We start from the raw sequence: 17819 nt of genomic DNA on the forward strand, positions 1-17819 counted from the left end.
TGCCTGTAACAAATGGATTTCATTACTTTACTTAAGATACCCGATCTCCATTTACTGTAACTTTTAATAACATTATTTTACATTACAATAGTGATCATAATGTGTTAAAAAATGATTTGATTGTATTATAACTATAAAGATTTTAATACACTAATATTATATTTATAATTTCCTTCAACTATAGGCATTATAATAAATAATATGTAGGTTCCTAATACATTATAATGTTACTGAGTTACTTAGAATTAAAATCTATTAGAATTTACGACCGATTTAAAAAATATTACCTAAATAAAATATTGACCAAGCGCTGCCTCTCTAAGTTATTTAAATAAATAAATAAATTAAGTTCTTAATTTAACATAATGGACACTATATTTTTATTTGAAAAGGTTCTTGTCCTTCTCTGTGTTATCATGAGTACCATTCAACAAATCACTGGTGGACTTGAGCGGAGGATTGCCCCCCTGGTGCCACTATGCCCGGAAAAAAAAACGCTGCAAACGTGCCCTTTTGGAATGCCCCTGCGGTGGATAAAACATGACTAAGTGCTCTCTCGGCTGTCCTTCCAGTAGAGAAAATCAGAAATATCAGCGCACATCCCCTACTACTATCATGAGAAAATGAAGTAAGAGAGAAAATGTTTGTATATCGTGGGCTGCCATGGGTCAAGAAAGAAAGTGATGTAAAAAAAAAAAAAAAGAGAACAAACAGCATGAAAAACACTTATGTTGCAACAGTGTAAAGACCAAAAAAAATTAAAAAACACAATACCCAGAAATAAACCTCCAACACTAACACACTAACACTACAGGTCTGAGAGTCGTTCTGGGCTTCGAGGAGGCAGACATGACCAGAATACAAAGCGATGTTGGTTTGTGGGCTTCTGCTGTGTAGGCGAGTCCAACAAAATCCACTATTTATACACACACACAGTGAGTGTGTGTCTGGTTTTGGATCGTGTGTTATGAGTGTTTGCTCTCTGTGGTTTCGCATCGTGTTCTATCTTGTTCCGGCCTTGCTCTGTAAAAGCGCCCGTCAGTGAGCGGGCTGGTTAAAGATAAGATAACAACCTCCGTGACGTACAGCAGTTTGGTGAACACTGAGGTACTGATGGGACAGAAACTTTGGGGGTTCTAAGGCCGAGCTTCATTCAAATGCAGGGAAACGCTACAATTCCTGTAGTCGTCCAAACTCGGGGTGTTTTTGTGTGTGTCCGGTGGATTTGCGGCCACATTCAGGGTCGAACACAAGAGGAAAAACAGACGGAAAGAAATTGTGGTTAGCAGAGTTATGAAGAGTGTGTGTTTATTTGTTGTTTTCATAATACACAGGAATTAAACAGCTTCACAGGGACATTCATGTGAAAATATAGTTTTAAGACTAGATTGAGGTTAGGTTTAGGTTTAATGTTGAGTTTAGATTAGCTTAAAGTCAAGTCTGGAGATTGAAGGGACTTGGTTAGGGTGGGAGAATTTTTGGATCATCGTATGGCCTCAATCAGGTCAGCATTGCATTCACTGTCTAAATTGCCAGATTTAAGTGTGAAACAATCCGGAAAATCGTAGTTGTGTATGTTCAAGTGGGTCTGGTTACAGGCCTGTTGAGAAATAATGCTAGAAAAGCTAATCGTCTAGCAGAGCGTCCTAGTTCCCGTTAGCCTTCAGCTTGTAATGGAGCTTATTTGTGTTTCCTCTCTGCCTCTCGGCATTGTGGATTAGCAGGGATTTGGTCCTCCTGGCTCACCGACTTCTCTATGGGCTTTACACAGCAGAGTGGGCTGACCTCCCCTCCTCCACCTTTTGTACCTCTGCAGCCAGCACACTCTAACGAGTGGCGCTTCGTCTGGGGGTCCTCCTCACAGCCAATGAGCCTGTTCATGTTAGTCATCCAGGAAAAAATGTCACCACAGGGATCCCTCGGAGAGAATCAGAGGTTTGCTGGCTGTGAAGCTGAGGTTAGAAATCCCTCTTTTGAGGAGTTTTTAAAAGGTTTGAGACAGTCCAGTTTTTGTTTTTCGGGATTATTTAGGGTCTTTTTTGCCTTCATGTGGCACAATTTGAACGACTTGGAAACAGACAGGGGCAGATGACAGAAGCAATGACGCTGTGTCTGATCTAAACCCATAATGTCATGGTCATGTCATACCATGTAAAGCAACAACTAGCACATAATTATTTTAAAAATCTAACATCTAAAACTTTTATCCCATCACCATTCAAACTATCCCTAAAAACAGGTAATGATTATATTAATAGAGAAAATTATTGGTATTTTTACTTGAAAAATGTGTGAGTAGATTTTCAGTATTGTCGTTAATCAACACATCTGTACACCAATCATTTTGACAGTAGATATTTTCAAGTCATTAGCATTTTGTGCCAACCATAGAGCTAATTCACATCTCTTTATCCTTTGCAGTAGCCTTAAATTTAATTGCCGGACAAGTTTTTATTTGTATTCATCAAGAACATCAAGATCAATCAAGATTTTCTAGCTTTTTGAACAGTTGCACAAAGGACATGTCAGGGGTGAGCAACCGCTGTAATGTTAGCAGTTGGCTGTAGCCCGACCAAGCAACTCTCACAGAAACATGAAGAGCTTTAAAACTTTTGTTTGAACATCATGTTAAGTTGTCTCTGACAATCAAGGTTGATACAATCACTGAAAAGGTGCATTTCATGAAACCATCTAAGTTTGAAGAACACTTGTTATCTTGTGGCTTCTGAAGTCTTTGTAAAGAGAAAGAACTCTTGATTTGCGACGGGCTATCAAAGGTTCCTTGAAGCATCACCAGAGTTTGAGAATCCTTTAAAGGGTTAACTGAGACTGTTTTGCAGGATTCATAGCCACTGCTTATATGTTTGAGTTAATTCTTGTCAAATTAAATTGTTTATTTAAAACCATTTTTCTGTGAGTAGTCTAAGGTTGATAGGGTTCCTTGATTTCCTTGATAGGAACGACACTGTTCATTAGTCTTTGTTTTGCACCAAAAAAAAAAAGATACCAGTGCAACTGTTTATTTCTCAGAGGTTGGCAGACACCTCAGCAAGTTCTTCAACAATCTGCAAAAGACAAGGGAACGTCCATTTGTGCTACTGTTTAAGAAAGCGACAGGGTTTAAGAAACGTTTATATCTGATTTTATGGAGCTCTCTAAGGATGACAAACCCAACAGAACCAACAGTCAAAGATTCCTCAAATTAGCATCATGAGTTCCAAGAATTATCATCAGTTTTAGAGCAAACATGCTCGCACATCCATGTAGCCCTCCTGGTTTGCCAGAGGCACAACCAAACTTTGAAACAAATTATGTTCTTCAGTGTTTTGAGTTCTGATGGAAGTTGGGGCAGAAGTCTAGGTACGAGAAATTGCAATAGTACTTGATGCTGAACCTTGAAGCATTGTGGTTTGAGAACCCTTCATGAATTCATTTTTATGGAAACTACAAAATTCCTGGAATTACTGTCAAGCCTTTAGAATAGAGTTTTTTTCCTACGGTTTTTAATGAAAGCGTCCCTGTTCACATTTTTGTTGGAAATAGTCAAAAAGGTAATTTCCCTTGAAGAGGAGTCTCTCGAACATGCCTTATCTGATGTTTTAAAACCTTGATGTAAGGTCTTAGAAGGACTGTCAGATTAAATGAACAATTTAGAAAAGTGGCTTGATCTCAGGTTGCCAAGGTCCTTGAAGCACCTCCACATTTTCAAAACCCTTTCTTGAAATTAAGCCCTGCACAAATCGAAGGAACCGAAAAAGGTTCGTAGAAGTGCTTTTGTTTTTTCGAGAGTGGAGACGAGAAGAGAGGAGGTTCTGCTGGGATTCGATCCAAAGTCGTCTGATAGCATCAGAGAACTGTGTGTCTGAAACAGACTGAGGAATAAAAGACAAAGCAGCAGTGATGTGGCTTGTCAGCTGGACTGCTAAATGTACTTTGTAATAGTGAATTTGATTTGATTTATCTTCACGGACTCTGCTGCTGTTACTGTTAAGGTTTTTGTCACCACGAATTCTGATTTTTTTCCCCCTGTGTCTTTATGTGTTAAGTGTGTATGAAACTGTTTGGTAAATGTCAGTGGGAAATGTGAAACACAACAAAACAAAAAAAACAATTGACAATTTAGTGTCCATTAAATTAAATTTCAAAGTGATCTATATATATATATATATATATATATATATATATATTTATATATAAGCCTTTATGTTGGTATCACTCTCTCTCTCTCTCTCTCACTATGTGTGTATATGTGTGTGTGTGTGTGTGTGTGTGTGTGTGTCAATTGACAGTGTTCTGTGACAGGGTGTGTGATCTTGAGGCTGACCCTTCCCATCCTGCGTTGCTCTGTCCCTGCCCGGCTTTTTTCTAATTAAAATACCGGGGATTTTTGTTTGTGTGTGTAATACATGAGCTTGGCCTGCAGAGATGGTGGAGGTGAAAAGGTCGCCATGTTTGGACAAAAGTAAAGAGCAGGGGTTATACAGTTGCAAGACCCTCAGTTTGGAATCTTTTTATATTCGCTTCTGTATACAGGTCATCGTGATCCTAACTGATACATTTCACTGTTAACAGTATGGTCTTAAACGTGATGAACAGCGTTTAGCGACATAGTTTGTTTCTCATACACAAACCTTTACGGCAGCATTTTATTTCCTGCATTGTAAAACAGCATTCTGTCGCTCATTTATGTGTGTGTGTGTGTGTGTGTGTGTGTGTGTGTGTGTGCGTGTGTATGCGTGCGTGTCTGTAATCATTGTTCAAAAGCTCATTCTGGTACTTTTGAGATTTATGTATTTTGTGCATGGTCCTTATATAAATAAATGTAATAAACTAATAATAAACTGAGCAGTCAGTACTCAGCGGGGTATTCTATTTAGGGCTGCCATGGCAGAAGAGACAAAACTCCTGCCAGTGTTGGCCCTCCTCCACTTTAAGTTTCCTGTATACCCGGCGACACGTAAGCAGCGAGGAGAGTGGATTGAGGGGGTGATCGGTGCTGTGAATGTGAAACGTCAGCGCTGCAGTGGAGAGGTCTTTTACAGATGCAAAAGCTTCTCATCCAAAATCCACATGCTTGTGACCTGCGTTAGGCCTCTGATTTGTCTTTTTTGGTTTCTTGCCGGGTTATTTGTCCCAGCCTCTGTGTACAACACAACACATAATTTAACACACTTTTCACCTGATCACTGTTCTCTAAACCCCTGTGACTGTTGGTCATGTTTTTATTCCTGCGTGTTTCTGCTCAGGCAGCTGGACATTTTATAATAACCAGCATTGATAAATGGTTCATTTTATAGTTAGTCAAAATTCAGTTAATAGTTATTTAACTCTTAACAAACCATTTATTAGGCAATTGTTTCATTGTGAAGTTGCAACTTTATGATACTTTGTAAATGGTCAATACTTACTGTGTCGTTCATCTACACACATTATTTGGATAGCCATAATAGAGCTGCAACTTGGGTTTCTAAACATGTACAATTTCATTTGGTTTTTTTTTGGTTTTTTTACAAGCAAATACATTTCATCTAAAGGTTAATTAACTGTGATTTTACCATTATTAATGATGGTCTATTTATGTTTTCTCTGGAATATTAGAAAATTAGTGTACTATTAAAGTGTTTCACCCTAAGATGTAACTGAGTGAATTAGTGAATGGATTAAAAATGAAAGAAAGAAAGCTAGTAGTTGCTCATGCTGCATATTTGATGTAGCTTTATTTTAAATTAATAGTGAGAAAATTGTAATTTAATTTGGTATAGTGAAATAATGGTATATTATACCGTTCCATTTTGTGATAGTATAATGCTGTCTGTGCGGAGGAATGGATTTTGAAAGAATGAAATTAATAATTGATCAGAACAAAGGATTTTAAATAACATGTAATACACGTGGGATACAGGAGAACAAATGAATGAAACTAAAATTACCAGTCACATTCTATTTAATCAATGGATAAATTCCTTCAGTCTTCCTGTAAAACACCTCTTCATTGTACGTCAAAATTAAAACCTTTGACACTGGACAAATTAGAATTGTGTTGACAGATTTCTTAAATATCTACCAATTAAAAAAAACATAAAAAGCTCACTGCTTTTTAAAGGGCTGTAGGCTGGAAAATTATAGAATAATTTATTTAAAATATATTATTTTTCTCACATTTGTATTCAAGATCTGAAGCCGCCAACAAATTGTGCATTTGAATCGTAAAACGGTTCAAAAGATTTTTGGATTGGTTTGCAGGTTGTGTTGTTTTGCAGAGGTGTTTGCGATGTTAAATCTAAATGGATCTTGATCTGTGTGTGTGTGTGTGTGAGACTGTGTCCGTGTGTGTGTGTGTGTCTGTGCGGTCCTGAATTAGTATTTTTAAATGCATGTGCTTCTGTGTACGGATATATTTCGGTACCATGCAAAAGTACATTTGCATGTGTGTGTGAGCGTGTGTGCTTCTGTACATGGGGCTATATACAGTATGTATATTGTACACATTTCCGTGTGTGTATCTGTGCCAGTGATTTCCAGTACTTTGTGTGTGTGTGTGTGTGTGTGTGCGCGTTGTGGTGTGTGTGTGTGTGGGAGTCTTTGTATATGTGCCAACCCGGTCCAGCTGGCATCAGTCGTAGCTGAAGCTGAGGCCGCTGTATCGGTCACAGACAAAAAACACACACATACACACACTGTCAGATACACACATAGGCAACCACATTCCCATTCTGTACGCCTGTAATTATCAACCTCTTCTGCATCGACTACCATGTTGGCGTGTATTCAGCGCTGGTCTATACACGCCTGATTCAAACCCTTCACCACGTACACGCTTCATTTTCCTCCACACACGCTCGCTATAAAACCCCTCCATTTCATCTCATACGGCTGCACCGACCGCAGAATGTAATTACACACTAACTGTGGTTTGATATTTAGACTGGCTGAAGATTTAAGGTTTTATCCAAGAAGAAGGTCTGTGTGGTAAAAATAGGCTCGAAGTGGTCCCGCAGCCCGGAGGATAGGAACACTTGTTCAGAAGCTGGATGGGAAATTAGCTTTGTTGTGTACACGCCGCAGCAGCGGTCGCTGCATCTTCGAAATTCATCAGACACCTTTTTCACAGCCAGACACGCTGTATTAAAACGGTGGTGGGTAACCTGCCAAAGAGGCTTCACCTTCCCGTCGTGTACTGATCAATCCTTGGCCCGCATTTCGAGAGCTGTGATGTCTGATTTCAATCAAACACATGTTTGAACATGTTCAACCAAAGATGTTCCACAAAGACAGTCGGTTAGGTGAGGATTCCTGGGCTCATGTTTTCTCACGGACCTAACATGTATGTCAGCTGTAGGTTGAAAATTAAGACAACTGCACATTATACAGGAGACGGCTCCAAACAGAGGACACCCTGATCCAAAACTATAGTTTACACATGAATTGAAGAACACTGTGTGATTGTGTTCATGGCGGCTTGTTCTCTTATTCTACATTTAATCAGTCGCTCGGGCGATGGTAGCTACTTGCTATAGTTGCTATGGCTATCTTTAGGTGGTGGCTTAATGGTGTCAGCTGTTTTATTTTAGTGGCCAAGGTATTCTTCAAAAATCTATACACCAGTAATTCCCCAATGGCCTTGTGGCAAGTCCAGGTGTGCAGTGGGATTTTGCTACGATCATACGTTATAACTGTAAGTAGTTTTTAATTTCGATATTAGTGCTTTGTACGTGTTCATTTCCCAAAATATGGGGCAAATTATATACCCTAAACAAATCCTGAAAAAAATCTTTCAGGGAACCTCTGTAATTTGCAGTTCACACAGTCGTCTAATGGTGGAAATTATTAGTGTTACACAGCAAAGGCCCTGATCGACAGCCAATGTGAAGGAGGATAACAAGGGGGGAAATGGATTACTGTGTGAGGAGAACCACAGCTAACCAGCAGTGCAGATGGTCCGCCACCTAAAGGAAAGAGAGAAAAAAAACGGCCACTTTGTTAAGTTTTATTTGACCGATAAAAAATAAGCATGTACAGAGTGATTACATAACTTGCGTTAAAGAGGCTATTTTGGCTCGGCACAAAAAGTTGATAAAACTGACAAAACTTTGGAATCTTTTGCCACTAAAGTTTGATTTGTTACAGTCAGATGGCTGAGGGGCCAAAAAAGAAAAAAATGGTTGTTTATGCTTTTAGGTTGTAGACACTCCTTTTTACAAATAGACAATATAAAATATGTATTAAAAGAAAGTAATGTTGTGTAAGTGGAGAACCTAACACTGTTAAATTGTTGAACCAGGCTATTCAATTCAAAGGGCAGAAAGACATAACTACATCTTTGAGCAATAAGAATAGAAGAAATCACCAGTCGGTGGTAAAAAAAAAGAAAAAAAAAAATATGGAGGCATCAAAATTGTGAAGCTCTAAATTGGAACAGCTTCCTGTTTCATGTCTGTCTTCAGCAAAATAGCTCTGAAGCTTAGCAGAGGGTTAGCACTGTTGGAATTGGATCATTGAATATTAGCTGAATGTGTTATGGACTCACAAATCACATTTTGAATTTATTCAGTCTAACCAGTAAGTAGACTGCAGAGACACAGTTGTGGTTCAGAAATGATCTCGGGTCACTTACGCTGTTCTGGACTGGAACATACATTCAAAATCTTTCCGGGGGTAATGGTTCCAACATTATTCTCCCCTCTCACGGAACACTTTGAGCACATCAGCTAAATTAAAGTGTTAATCATTTCATTATTCTTCATTTGTGGTCAAAAGTATTTCAAACATAAAGAATGTATTTGTTGTCTAAATGAAGATGATGTTCAAACAGCCATAATTGAAGGACAGAAGAGAATGGACCGACATTTGTCCGATGGGAGAAATGGAGGAAAGAACAGAACAGCACCATCCATGGGAGACCTTCAGAAGGGTTGATGTATAGTTTACTATAAAGATATGAGGTGAAGTGTGATGTAGAGGAACACATTACATGACTGAAGAGTCGTATAACATCAATGATGATCAGAGATAGGTTTCATTCCTCTTGGTTTCAAGATCTTTCTTTCATCTCGTCTCATATTTAGTTTGTTTTGTCTGACCGCGAAGAAACGAAATCTACACCTAAAAGAAAGTGCGGCGTGAAATGTTATTTCTGGATCTTGTAGCATGAAGACTTTTTTTCCCTTCCTCTGCATATGGATCTGTGCATCGCAGGCGTAGCAGATGTCCGTTTTGTTGTGCTGCGAGATCAGCCAGCAGATACAGATCACACACACACACACACACACACACACACACACACACAGCGAAGACTCTGATCATGTAATCTGGCTTTGGCTGTTTTCTGCTGAATATCATTGACTGTGTCTCCTCAACAAAGTGTGAATGAATGATCCGTCAATGAATGAGAGAACAATTGAAATATATTTTTGATGTCCAAGGGGAATATGTCACTGGTGGTGAATGAATTCATCAAAGTACATACTATTATTCTCTCATCTAATTATGTACTGGTAGTGAACGTATCTATAAATGAATCAATTGATTAATCAAACTGGATTTTAACAATTTATTTCAACCTCATCAAAACAAAAATATACATTCATACTGCAACTTTTTCATGGATAGGTGGATTGACATATAGACATATGAATAAATGATACGTATAGGGTTCCACCTAACTATTACTAACTACTATTACAATGGTGAAAAATGTTGATCGCCCAAGATGATGCCCTTAAATGATCTTTTTTATTTTTTCCAACATCCAGAAAATATTCCCTTCAAAGAAGCTGGAATGAAATAATTTTGAGAAACAACTTTTATGTCTTAATCAATTAATCAAAATGAGTAATACAATTTTTTTTAAAGTTGCCAATTATTCAACATTTAATAACTAATTGATTATTTTTATAGTTCTACCCATGCTGCTAATTTTTATGTACCCCACTTTTTTCACACATAGTTGGTGCACTGAAATGCTACCGAATGCTATGCGACTGACCAAAAGAAGGAATGAATGGTGCGGCGTATTGTAACCTGTTGTTTGTTGTCTCCTCTTTATGAACGAGTCAATAAACATTCTAACCTTCCTATACAGTTACAGTACACCTTGTTGAGATGACTCCTAACTGCCCCCTCTTTTTTCTCCGTCCTCCTGCAGGTAAAACAGACAGGAGTTCATACTCGTACGGCAGAGAGTCCAACCCACACTGCCACCAGGTCAGTCCCGCTCTAAATGTCTTCTTTTTATAAAAAGCTGAGTGAGCACGCTGCTTAGCTTCCGTGCATTTTTGTGTCCAAGCAGTCGACATTCTGAGGGGAGACAGAGGAGGGCAAACTCTGTTTGGATTTGATCTGAGGTCAGTGGTAGAGGATGTTCAGTCCCGGGGAGGAGGGATTTAAGCTCTGGGCTTTGGTAGCTGTGAACAGTTGTGTCAAAGAGGACGGCAGTGAGCACACAGCCTGCTGAACCTGCTGACATCATGCAGGTGAAAAATATCTGCTTTGTGTTTAAATGTCTTAAACCAAAACGGTAGAGTAGCATTCAGCTTGTAATCACTGCTGATCTACTTCTTTAACTAGCACCTATAGTTCTTTCAATCAGAGCAGAGCAGGGTGAACCACTGCTGTTAATTGAGACATACTGCTTGTTAAATTTATTGAAAATATTTGATGATGACACATGTGACCTTTGTCTCAGTGAAAGGGAGGTTTCTGTTCAGTTTTCAGTTCTACTTCCTTGGACTCCAGTCCACTGAATGTGGCCCGGCCCGCATGTTCCCACTACGCCCATAAACTTCACATTGTGACGAAGCACCCTGCTCTCATTCCTAACACATCAACTTCAGCAGACTGGTCAGTGGCCCTACGCTTCTAAGATTGATGCTGCAGGTAACCCTTTAGCATCATTTCTTGAAGTGCCACCCCCGGTGTAGTAGCTTAAAGAGCAAGAAGAATCTGAGTCAGGGGGGCGGGAGATTCACAGACTGGAACTTCCCCCTCCAGAGACCAGGGTTCTCGACCTGTTTGTGACCAAGAGTCAACAATGATTTAAAGTTATTTTAAACTAGCTTAAGTTTAGTTTTAGCTAGTCATAGTAAGTGAGCGGCTTGATTGAACTTAGATATTTAAAACCAAATTATGATCTTTTCCTGAACCTAACCAGGTAGTTTTAGCCTAAAGCTAACCAAACCTAACCAAAGTTAACCAGATTGTTTAACAAAAGTTCAAAAGTCATAATTTGTTTAACTGTTTGACACTAATTTATATTGAGAAAATCTAACTGGATGTGGTATATAACGTGTTGTTAAGCTTAAAGTCAACGACCAAGCTGCTGGATTTGTGAAAGTGTTGGATAACGTCACAGATTTCTAATTTCCTTTTCCGGCGCTTGAGGAAAGTTTTCCAAATATTTCAATTAAATCCTTGAATTTGATTGGACTGTTGAAAGTAGCTGTGGTCTAGAGAATATAATGTGATCCAGATGACCGCTGACCTCCACCCACACCCTTTTTACTTGCATTAGTTGCATTGTTTGAGTAGGCTTCTTCGGAAATATAAACACAGTTTATGCCAACCGACATCCACAGACTAACCTCCCACTGCTCTGCGAGGACAATGGCTGTCAAAATACTTTTTTCTTCTTCTTTTTTTTTCTTCTGTTTTTTGTTTTCTTATATTTCTGTATTTGACAAGAGACAGTTTTAAAGTCTCTCAGGCTGCAACTTTTCAGGTAAATTACGCGGGTAGCAGCACCAACAGGTGATGTGGTTGTTATTTTATTATCCAGCATCAACAGTTATTTAAAGTTCACATAATAAAAACTTATGTGTCAGTCATCGTCACGACTACTAAAAACAACATCTGTTACATGTTTTTCATATTTTTATGTTTTCCGTAGAGACGTCCAACTTCACCGCATATTCCCAACTTCATGAAACAAAGAATTATTCATTTGAACTTTTAAACATTATTCTTTTAAATGTAATATTTGTTCGTCCGCGCTGGCGACAGGTGTTGCGAGGACTTTGGTAGTTGCTGGGTTTGAATCCACACTGTGATCTTCCCGCTGAGTTCTCATGGACCATATGCATCCGTGAGAAGATGCACATTGATAATTATGAAAATGTACAGATGTTGATGTTTGATTCCGCTGGTGGAATATTAAATAGAGAGAGGCTTGATGTGCTGGCTGTAATTTGATGACCACATTCAGGTTTGAAATTAAATGATCACATACGTTCCGTTCCGGCGCAGGCTGTCGGACATGTTGACTGAGTCTGATGTTATGGATTGAGTTTTTCTTTTAGTCTTGGACATCTATTAATTAAAGCTGATCAAAGAAGTGCATTCCGTGTTTATGGAAATCAGAGATGTGCTTAAAGATGTTACAGATTATGATGAATGTATGAAGGCTGTCACGTTTAGTTCTGCAGAACAAGATGTCGCTGTTTCAGATCAGGGAAATTGGATCATGTTATTTTACTCTTCAGTAATTCAGAAATTTAGAATGCATGTTTCAAAACTTTATTAGAACCTTTCAAACACAAAAATACTTCTGGTGCTTCCCATATGCATGACTATGTAACACTTCTAACATCAGGACTATATCAGAACTTTCTTGACTTTAATTTTGTTCTATAAATGAAGAGTTAAGGAGGTATAGTTTGGTAAATGACCTCGGAATCATTTGAATGAGATACATCCGGACACATTTTTATTTGTTATCAGGTGTCTCCACATTCAAAGTGAATAGTTTAGTATACAATCATCACTAAGCCTCTCACTGTTGATTAAGAACTCACCATGTCTCATGGGTTGGACATGTGTGCACATCACGCTGCACAAAGTCAAAGTTATCTCATCTGTCACATTCAGTCTGGGCTGTGACTTCTAAAATGGAACACAACATCTTCGCACAAGTAAAGGTCTCCAAAGGGAAGCACAAACATTAAAGTGTAGATTGTTGCCTCTGGGTAATTCCCCCTTACTCAAAGATAAAACTCCTCCACTGACACCAGTGTTCATTTTGGCAGCTAAACACTTAGTTTTAGTCTTTGGTTTTAGACGAAAGCCATTTTTCCAATTGTTTAGTCACAGCAACACAAAACATTTAAGTCCAGTTTTAGATGGCAAAAGGTGATTTCATTTTAGTCAATCTTTCGTTGTCATTCTTTAAGCTAATTCAGTTAGGCTCAGACACATTGTGGAAAAGGTTTTAAATGGATTTTACCTACCATAAAGTTTACTAGTCATAGTCATAACATTAATTGTTGAGCCCTGCAGCTGTGAAGCTAGCGATCTGGAGCGAACTCATCAACCCAGCTAACATTAGCATGGACACAGGCTCAGTTATTCATTATTTTGCAACTGCAACGCTCTTTTGGGAGAAAAACTGGCTTCCAGCCAGTTTTAGCAAATGTGGCATTTTTGCCAGAAATTGAAACAGCTTACTGCCCATAGGACAAACAGTTAGCTACCTTACCATAGCTTTAATAGCAGGGTGGTGTGACTTCAAGTGTCTCTTCAGGTTAGCTGTGTTCCTCCCACTCTATCAGGCCTCAGGGTGCCTCTCGTCTCCTTCTGCTACGTTAGGTTTTCCTTTCTGAAGAATTCTAAATGAAGTGTGTCCATAGATAAACACAGTCAATCGTACAGTCAAATATTTTGCTTCATAGAACATCACACATGAGGGGAATTCTTGACTGCCTCACTGTACAACTTTGCTGCATGCCAAGTCACATCTGTGGTCAGTCTGTTTGAAAGTCAAGGGTCATGCAACAGAGTTGAAGCAATTTGTTTATTTGTGATTACTTTCTCCTACTTCAAATTGAACTATTGTAAAACAAAGTTTATTCTAATGGACATGGGGTCCCAACTCTAATGCAGGGAATGGATTCTCTAGTACAGGCAACGTCTGGCACCACTTTTGTGCGGATAAATTAAGTCCTGCAAATCAAGTCCACATCAGCAACAAAATATTCAGATGAACTGTAAAAATGTAAAACTATTCAGTTCTGTCATGCTCATTATGTGTCTTTAATTGCACTCATAATTACACTCATATTACACCAACTGATATCAGTATAAACATGAAAATACTTCCAGAAGTCCAAAACCTACAGCAATCCTTAACTCACAGAACTACAGAATACTCGTGATGGTCAACCAATCATTTATTAACCAGCAATTTTAACATTTCCAGATACCAGCTACCATCTCAATACACGATAAGGTGTACTCGATCTGATTTCTTTTCATTTTGGGATCTGTTCCTGATGACATATTATTGAAGCAACTATAAAAGGGTGTGACAATAAAGCGGACTAATCTGGTGGATCTGGTAGATTTGATCTGAGTGTTTGAGGTTTATTAATGCCGATAAGACATCGAGATATTAGCCAACAGATGTGGAGAGCTGGGAATGAAAAAGTGTGTTGCATGCCACAATGCTGACTTAAGCTGTGTAGTGGAAGACAACCAACGCAGCATCTGGTAAGCCTCACAGAGTCCCAACAAAAAAAGAAAAAAAAACACTAGCTATTCTTTATTTATTTTTTTCACCTCGTTTTACAAATTTAACCACGCGGTTTTTGACTTCACCCCGCATGAGCACAGAGCTGTAAAGAGAGCAGAAAGAGGGAAAATATGTCAGATTGTTTCTTATGAATTCATGGCCCTTTCAATATTACCCTTGAGTCGGGAGCATTACACTAAATTCATCACACCTGTGAGTGTGACATCACCCTCTGTACACCTACAGCATGTGTGCTGTGCCCCCACACACTCACTCTTTCTATGACTGGAAGGAAAAAGAGCTTCACCACCGAGTGACGGTGAATGAGCATTTGTTCTCGGCCCCTGGCACCTTACCAGCCACCTATGTCAGTCAAATTGTGACTGTGATGTGGTCGATATTTTTGCCTTTTGACATCATTAAATGTGTCACAGTGTGTTACCATAGAGCCGTACAGTTTTATGCTGTCTGATTCTGGTGTGTGTCTCAGCCATCTCTGTCTCCTTTTTTAATGTCTGTTGACAAAATGAGAACATTTCCGTTTTAAACTGGATCTGCTAGATTTTATGTTCAAACATAATCTTCACGTAATCCATTTTTTTCTCTTCTTGTTTTAACAAGACACTTTGTGTTTTGGAGATGAACGTGAGTGACGAGGGACACAGAGGTTCAGTCTAATAAGAGGAGAAGTGGCTGCCAACAGGGGCGATCAAACCAAACAAAATGATTGACGGTGGGCCAAATCCGGTTGCCCGGGGCAACTGGGCAACCGTTACTGTCGAGCCTTGTGAATGAAGAGAAGACAGAAAGTGGAGTGAAGGCAACTAAAGGGAAGCAAAAAATCCCAGTCTGGCATTCGAAGGACCCGTAGTAGTTTTTCAGACCTTAGGGCTAAAAAGACCTTCCTGCCTTTTTGGTTTTGATCTTTTCCTTTCTGTTACGAGGACAGGATTTGGCCCTGACAGCCTCGTGAACAAAGACGCAAACACGTACTCACACAAAGAGAGAGAACGCGCCGGTCATATTTGCCTCATGCCAAGTGTGTCAGTTGTGCTGGAATAGTTGCATGCAGATGCCTTTCCACTGGTGGAATTGAATATAGCTGTGGGCCGAGTTTGAATCTGGTCAAATTGCTCTCCGAGGCTCACTAGGTTCACTTCCTCATCTGTTTTAATCACTCATTCACCAGTTTATCAGTCAATTCATTTAATGGGTTCTGTTGATGCTCCAATTTCTTTGAATGCGTTTATTCTCTGGTTTGTTCTTTAATTTGGCAATCTCATGTTCAGTACTGTCTTTCGTGTATTCATCAATGCTTTTTTTTTTAATTTGCAGATTCATAATATCCCTATCCCTTCATTCAAATACTCAACATTCTCCTGCTTTTTATTCTTATTTTTTGGGTGTCACTGCATATGTCAGTCCTGTGATGGAGGGCCACCGGTCCAGGGTGCACCCCCGCTTAGTAGTTTGTAATGGTAGTAGAGGCAGATTGTTTAAAATTCATTGGTTTGTTTTCAGTTAATTTTTTGGTTGTTTGTGCATTCAGTCATTTCTTAACTCATTAATTTCAATATACACTCAGTCTTTGTGTTTTGTTTTGTTTTTACATTTGACTGCACTGATTCATTCATTAGAAGATTTGTTCATTTATTGGTGTATTTATCCACCCATCATATTTTGGTCCATTTGACCGTTTATCAATCCATCAATTCATTAATTCACTCACTCACTGGACACACTTTGTCCATATCATCACTCGTTCTTCTTCTCAGTCATTCAATCAAATGTATTTACCTGTATTCTGGGTCATTTATCAGTTTTGCAAAACCGTCTGTCTACTGGCCCACTCATTTATTCACTATTCAGCCTTTCACTGTATTCATTTGTTCATCTAGCAGTCCATTTGTTGAAGTGATTGGTCTCTGATCCATCCATCCATCTGTTCGTCCATCCATCCATCCATCCATCCATCCGTCCATCCATCCATCCATCCATCCATCCATCCATCCATTTATCCCCAACTAGCTGATCTTTTATTTATAACTACCTCTCATATCCAGCTGTGGCCTTTGTACGAGGCTACAACAAACCGTAGAGGACAAAAATATGAAATAAATCAAACATTACTGCCTCACTGGCCATTTTCCTACTGGGCTGCTGTCAAATTATCCTGTTACACAGTCTGAATGGCTCCTGATGGAAATTGTTTGGAAATGGCAGATAAATTTACATGCTGGGCTGAAGTCCAAAATGCTCTGGCTTCATCCTCGGCTGTTAGTGAAAGAAAAAAAAACACTTAGAAGGGAGGATGAGCTCAAAAGCTAACAGCAGGAAGATATCCAGTGACCCCAGTTTATTCCACAACTCTCTGACCAAACCAAATAGACTTGTACCGTTGATGTGCTGGGGCAATTTAGGTTTTGGTTTCACATCCTGGCTCCAGTTTTTGTTGTAGAGTGTTTAAGTTTTGAATATACGCATCATAATGTTGTTATCGTGCTCAATGAAAACTACAAATCTGCACATTTCCTCCAGCTGAGGTCCTAAACATTTGGCTGAATATTAAGACTGAACAGCCATGTCATTTTCACTAATTATTCAGTCTGAAATTGTGCCGATTGCTGTTTGGGAGCAGGGACGGCTAGTTTTCCTGAAACAGTCATTTTTGATAGATAGATAGATAGATAGATAGATAGATAGATAGATAGATATACTTTATTGATCCCAAGCTGGAAAATTCCAGGAAATGATGACATCATTCAAACACTTGTCATGTCTGCAGAAGGAATTGAGAGTTGCTATTTTTGTAAGTCAATTTACAAATCTAATCTCATCCATTCGTGATCCCAGCTACAAAGTATTGAGTGGCTCAACACCTACTCACCTATAAGATCAAAGATGCAGGCACCTTTTCTAAAGTTGTGGAACCAAGTGAGGTGTTGCAGGAAGTGCAATAAGTTTGCCAGGTATTTGGCTGCAAACCAGACAGTTGGATAAAACTGAAATTTTACCTAAAGGTGCTACTACAAGAAATGTCACCAAAGCTATTATGGTTCATCAACTGGAAATTGTATGTGCATTTCAAGTCAATCCATCCAATAATTGACAGGGTACTTCTTTTAGTACCAAAGTTATGAAATGAACAACATGCCAACCCAAGAGCCATGCCGATAGCATCAAGAAGCTGTTACTGATGACACTGCATTAAAAGGTGGCTGAATTAGTAAGAAAGCTTGTTGTTGTGAATTAAATTTCTCAGTCTCAGGAAGCAAAGGTTAAAGCTCAGACTCAAACCTACACATTGAATTTGTAGTAT

At 38.9% G+C, this 17819-nt stretch overlaps 1 protein-coding gene across 3 annotated transcripts in view; it reads left to right on the top strand.

Annotated features, from left to right (window-relative positions):
* The window catches only part of tcf4 (transcription factor 4), a 262295-nt gene that overhangs the window by 121268 nt on the left and 123208 nt on the right, over positions 1-17819 (top strand). For all 3 annotated transcript variants that reach the window (XM_030436622.1, XM_030436618.1, XM_030436617.1), the window contains one exon: positions 10145-10203. In XM_030436622.1, the coding sequence (XP_030292482.1) occupies positions 10145-10203 (59 nt within the window). The remainder of the gene's footprint in view (positions 1-10144; positions 10204-17819) is intronic.

Source organism: Sparus aurata, chromosome 12 (genome assembly GCF_900880675.1).
Source record: "Sparus aurata chromosome 12, fSpaAur1.1, whole genome shotgun sequence".
Lineage (NCBI taxonomy): Eukaryota > Metazoa > Chordata > Actinopteri > Spariformes > Sparidae > Sparus > Sparus aurata.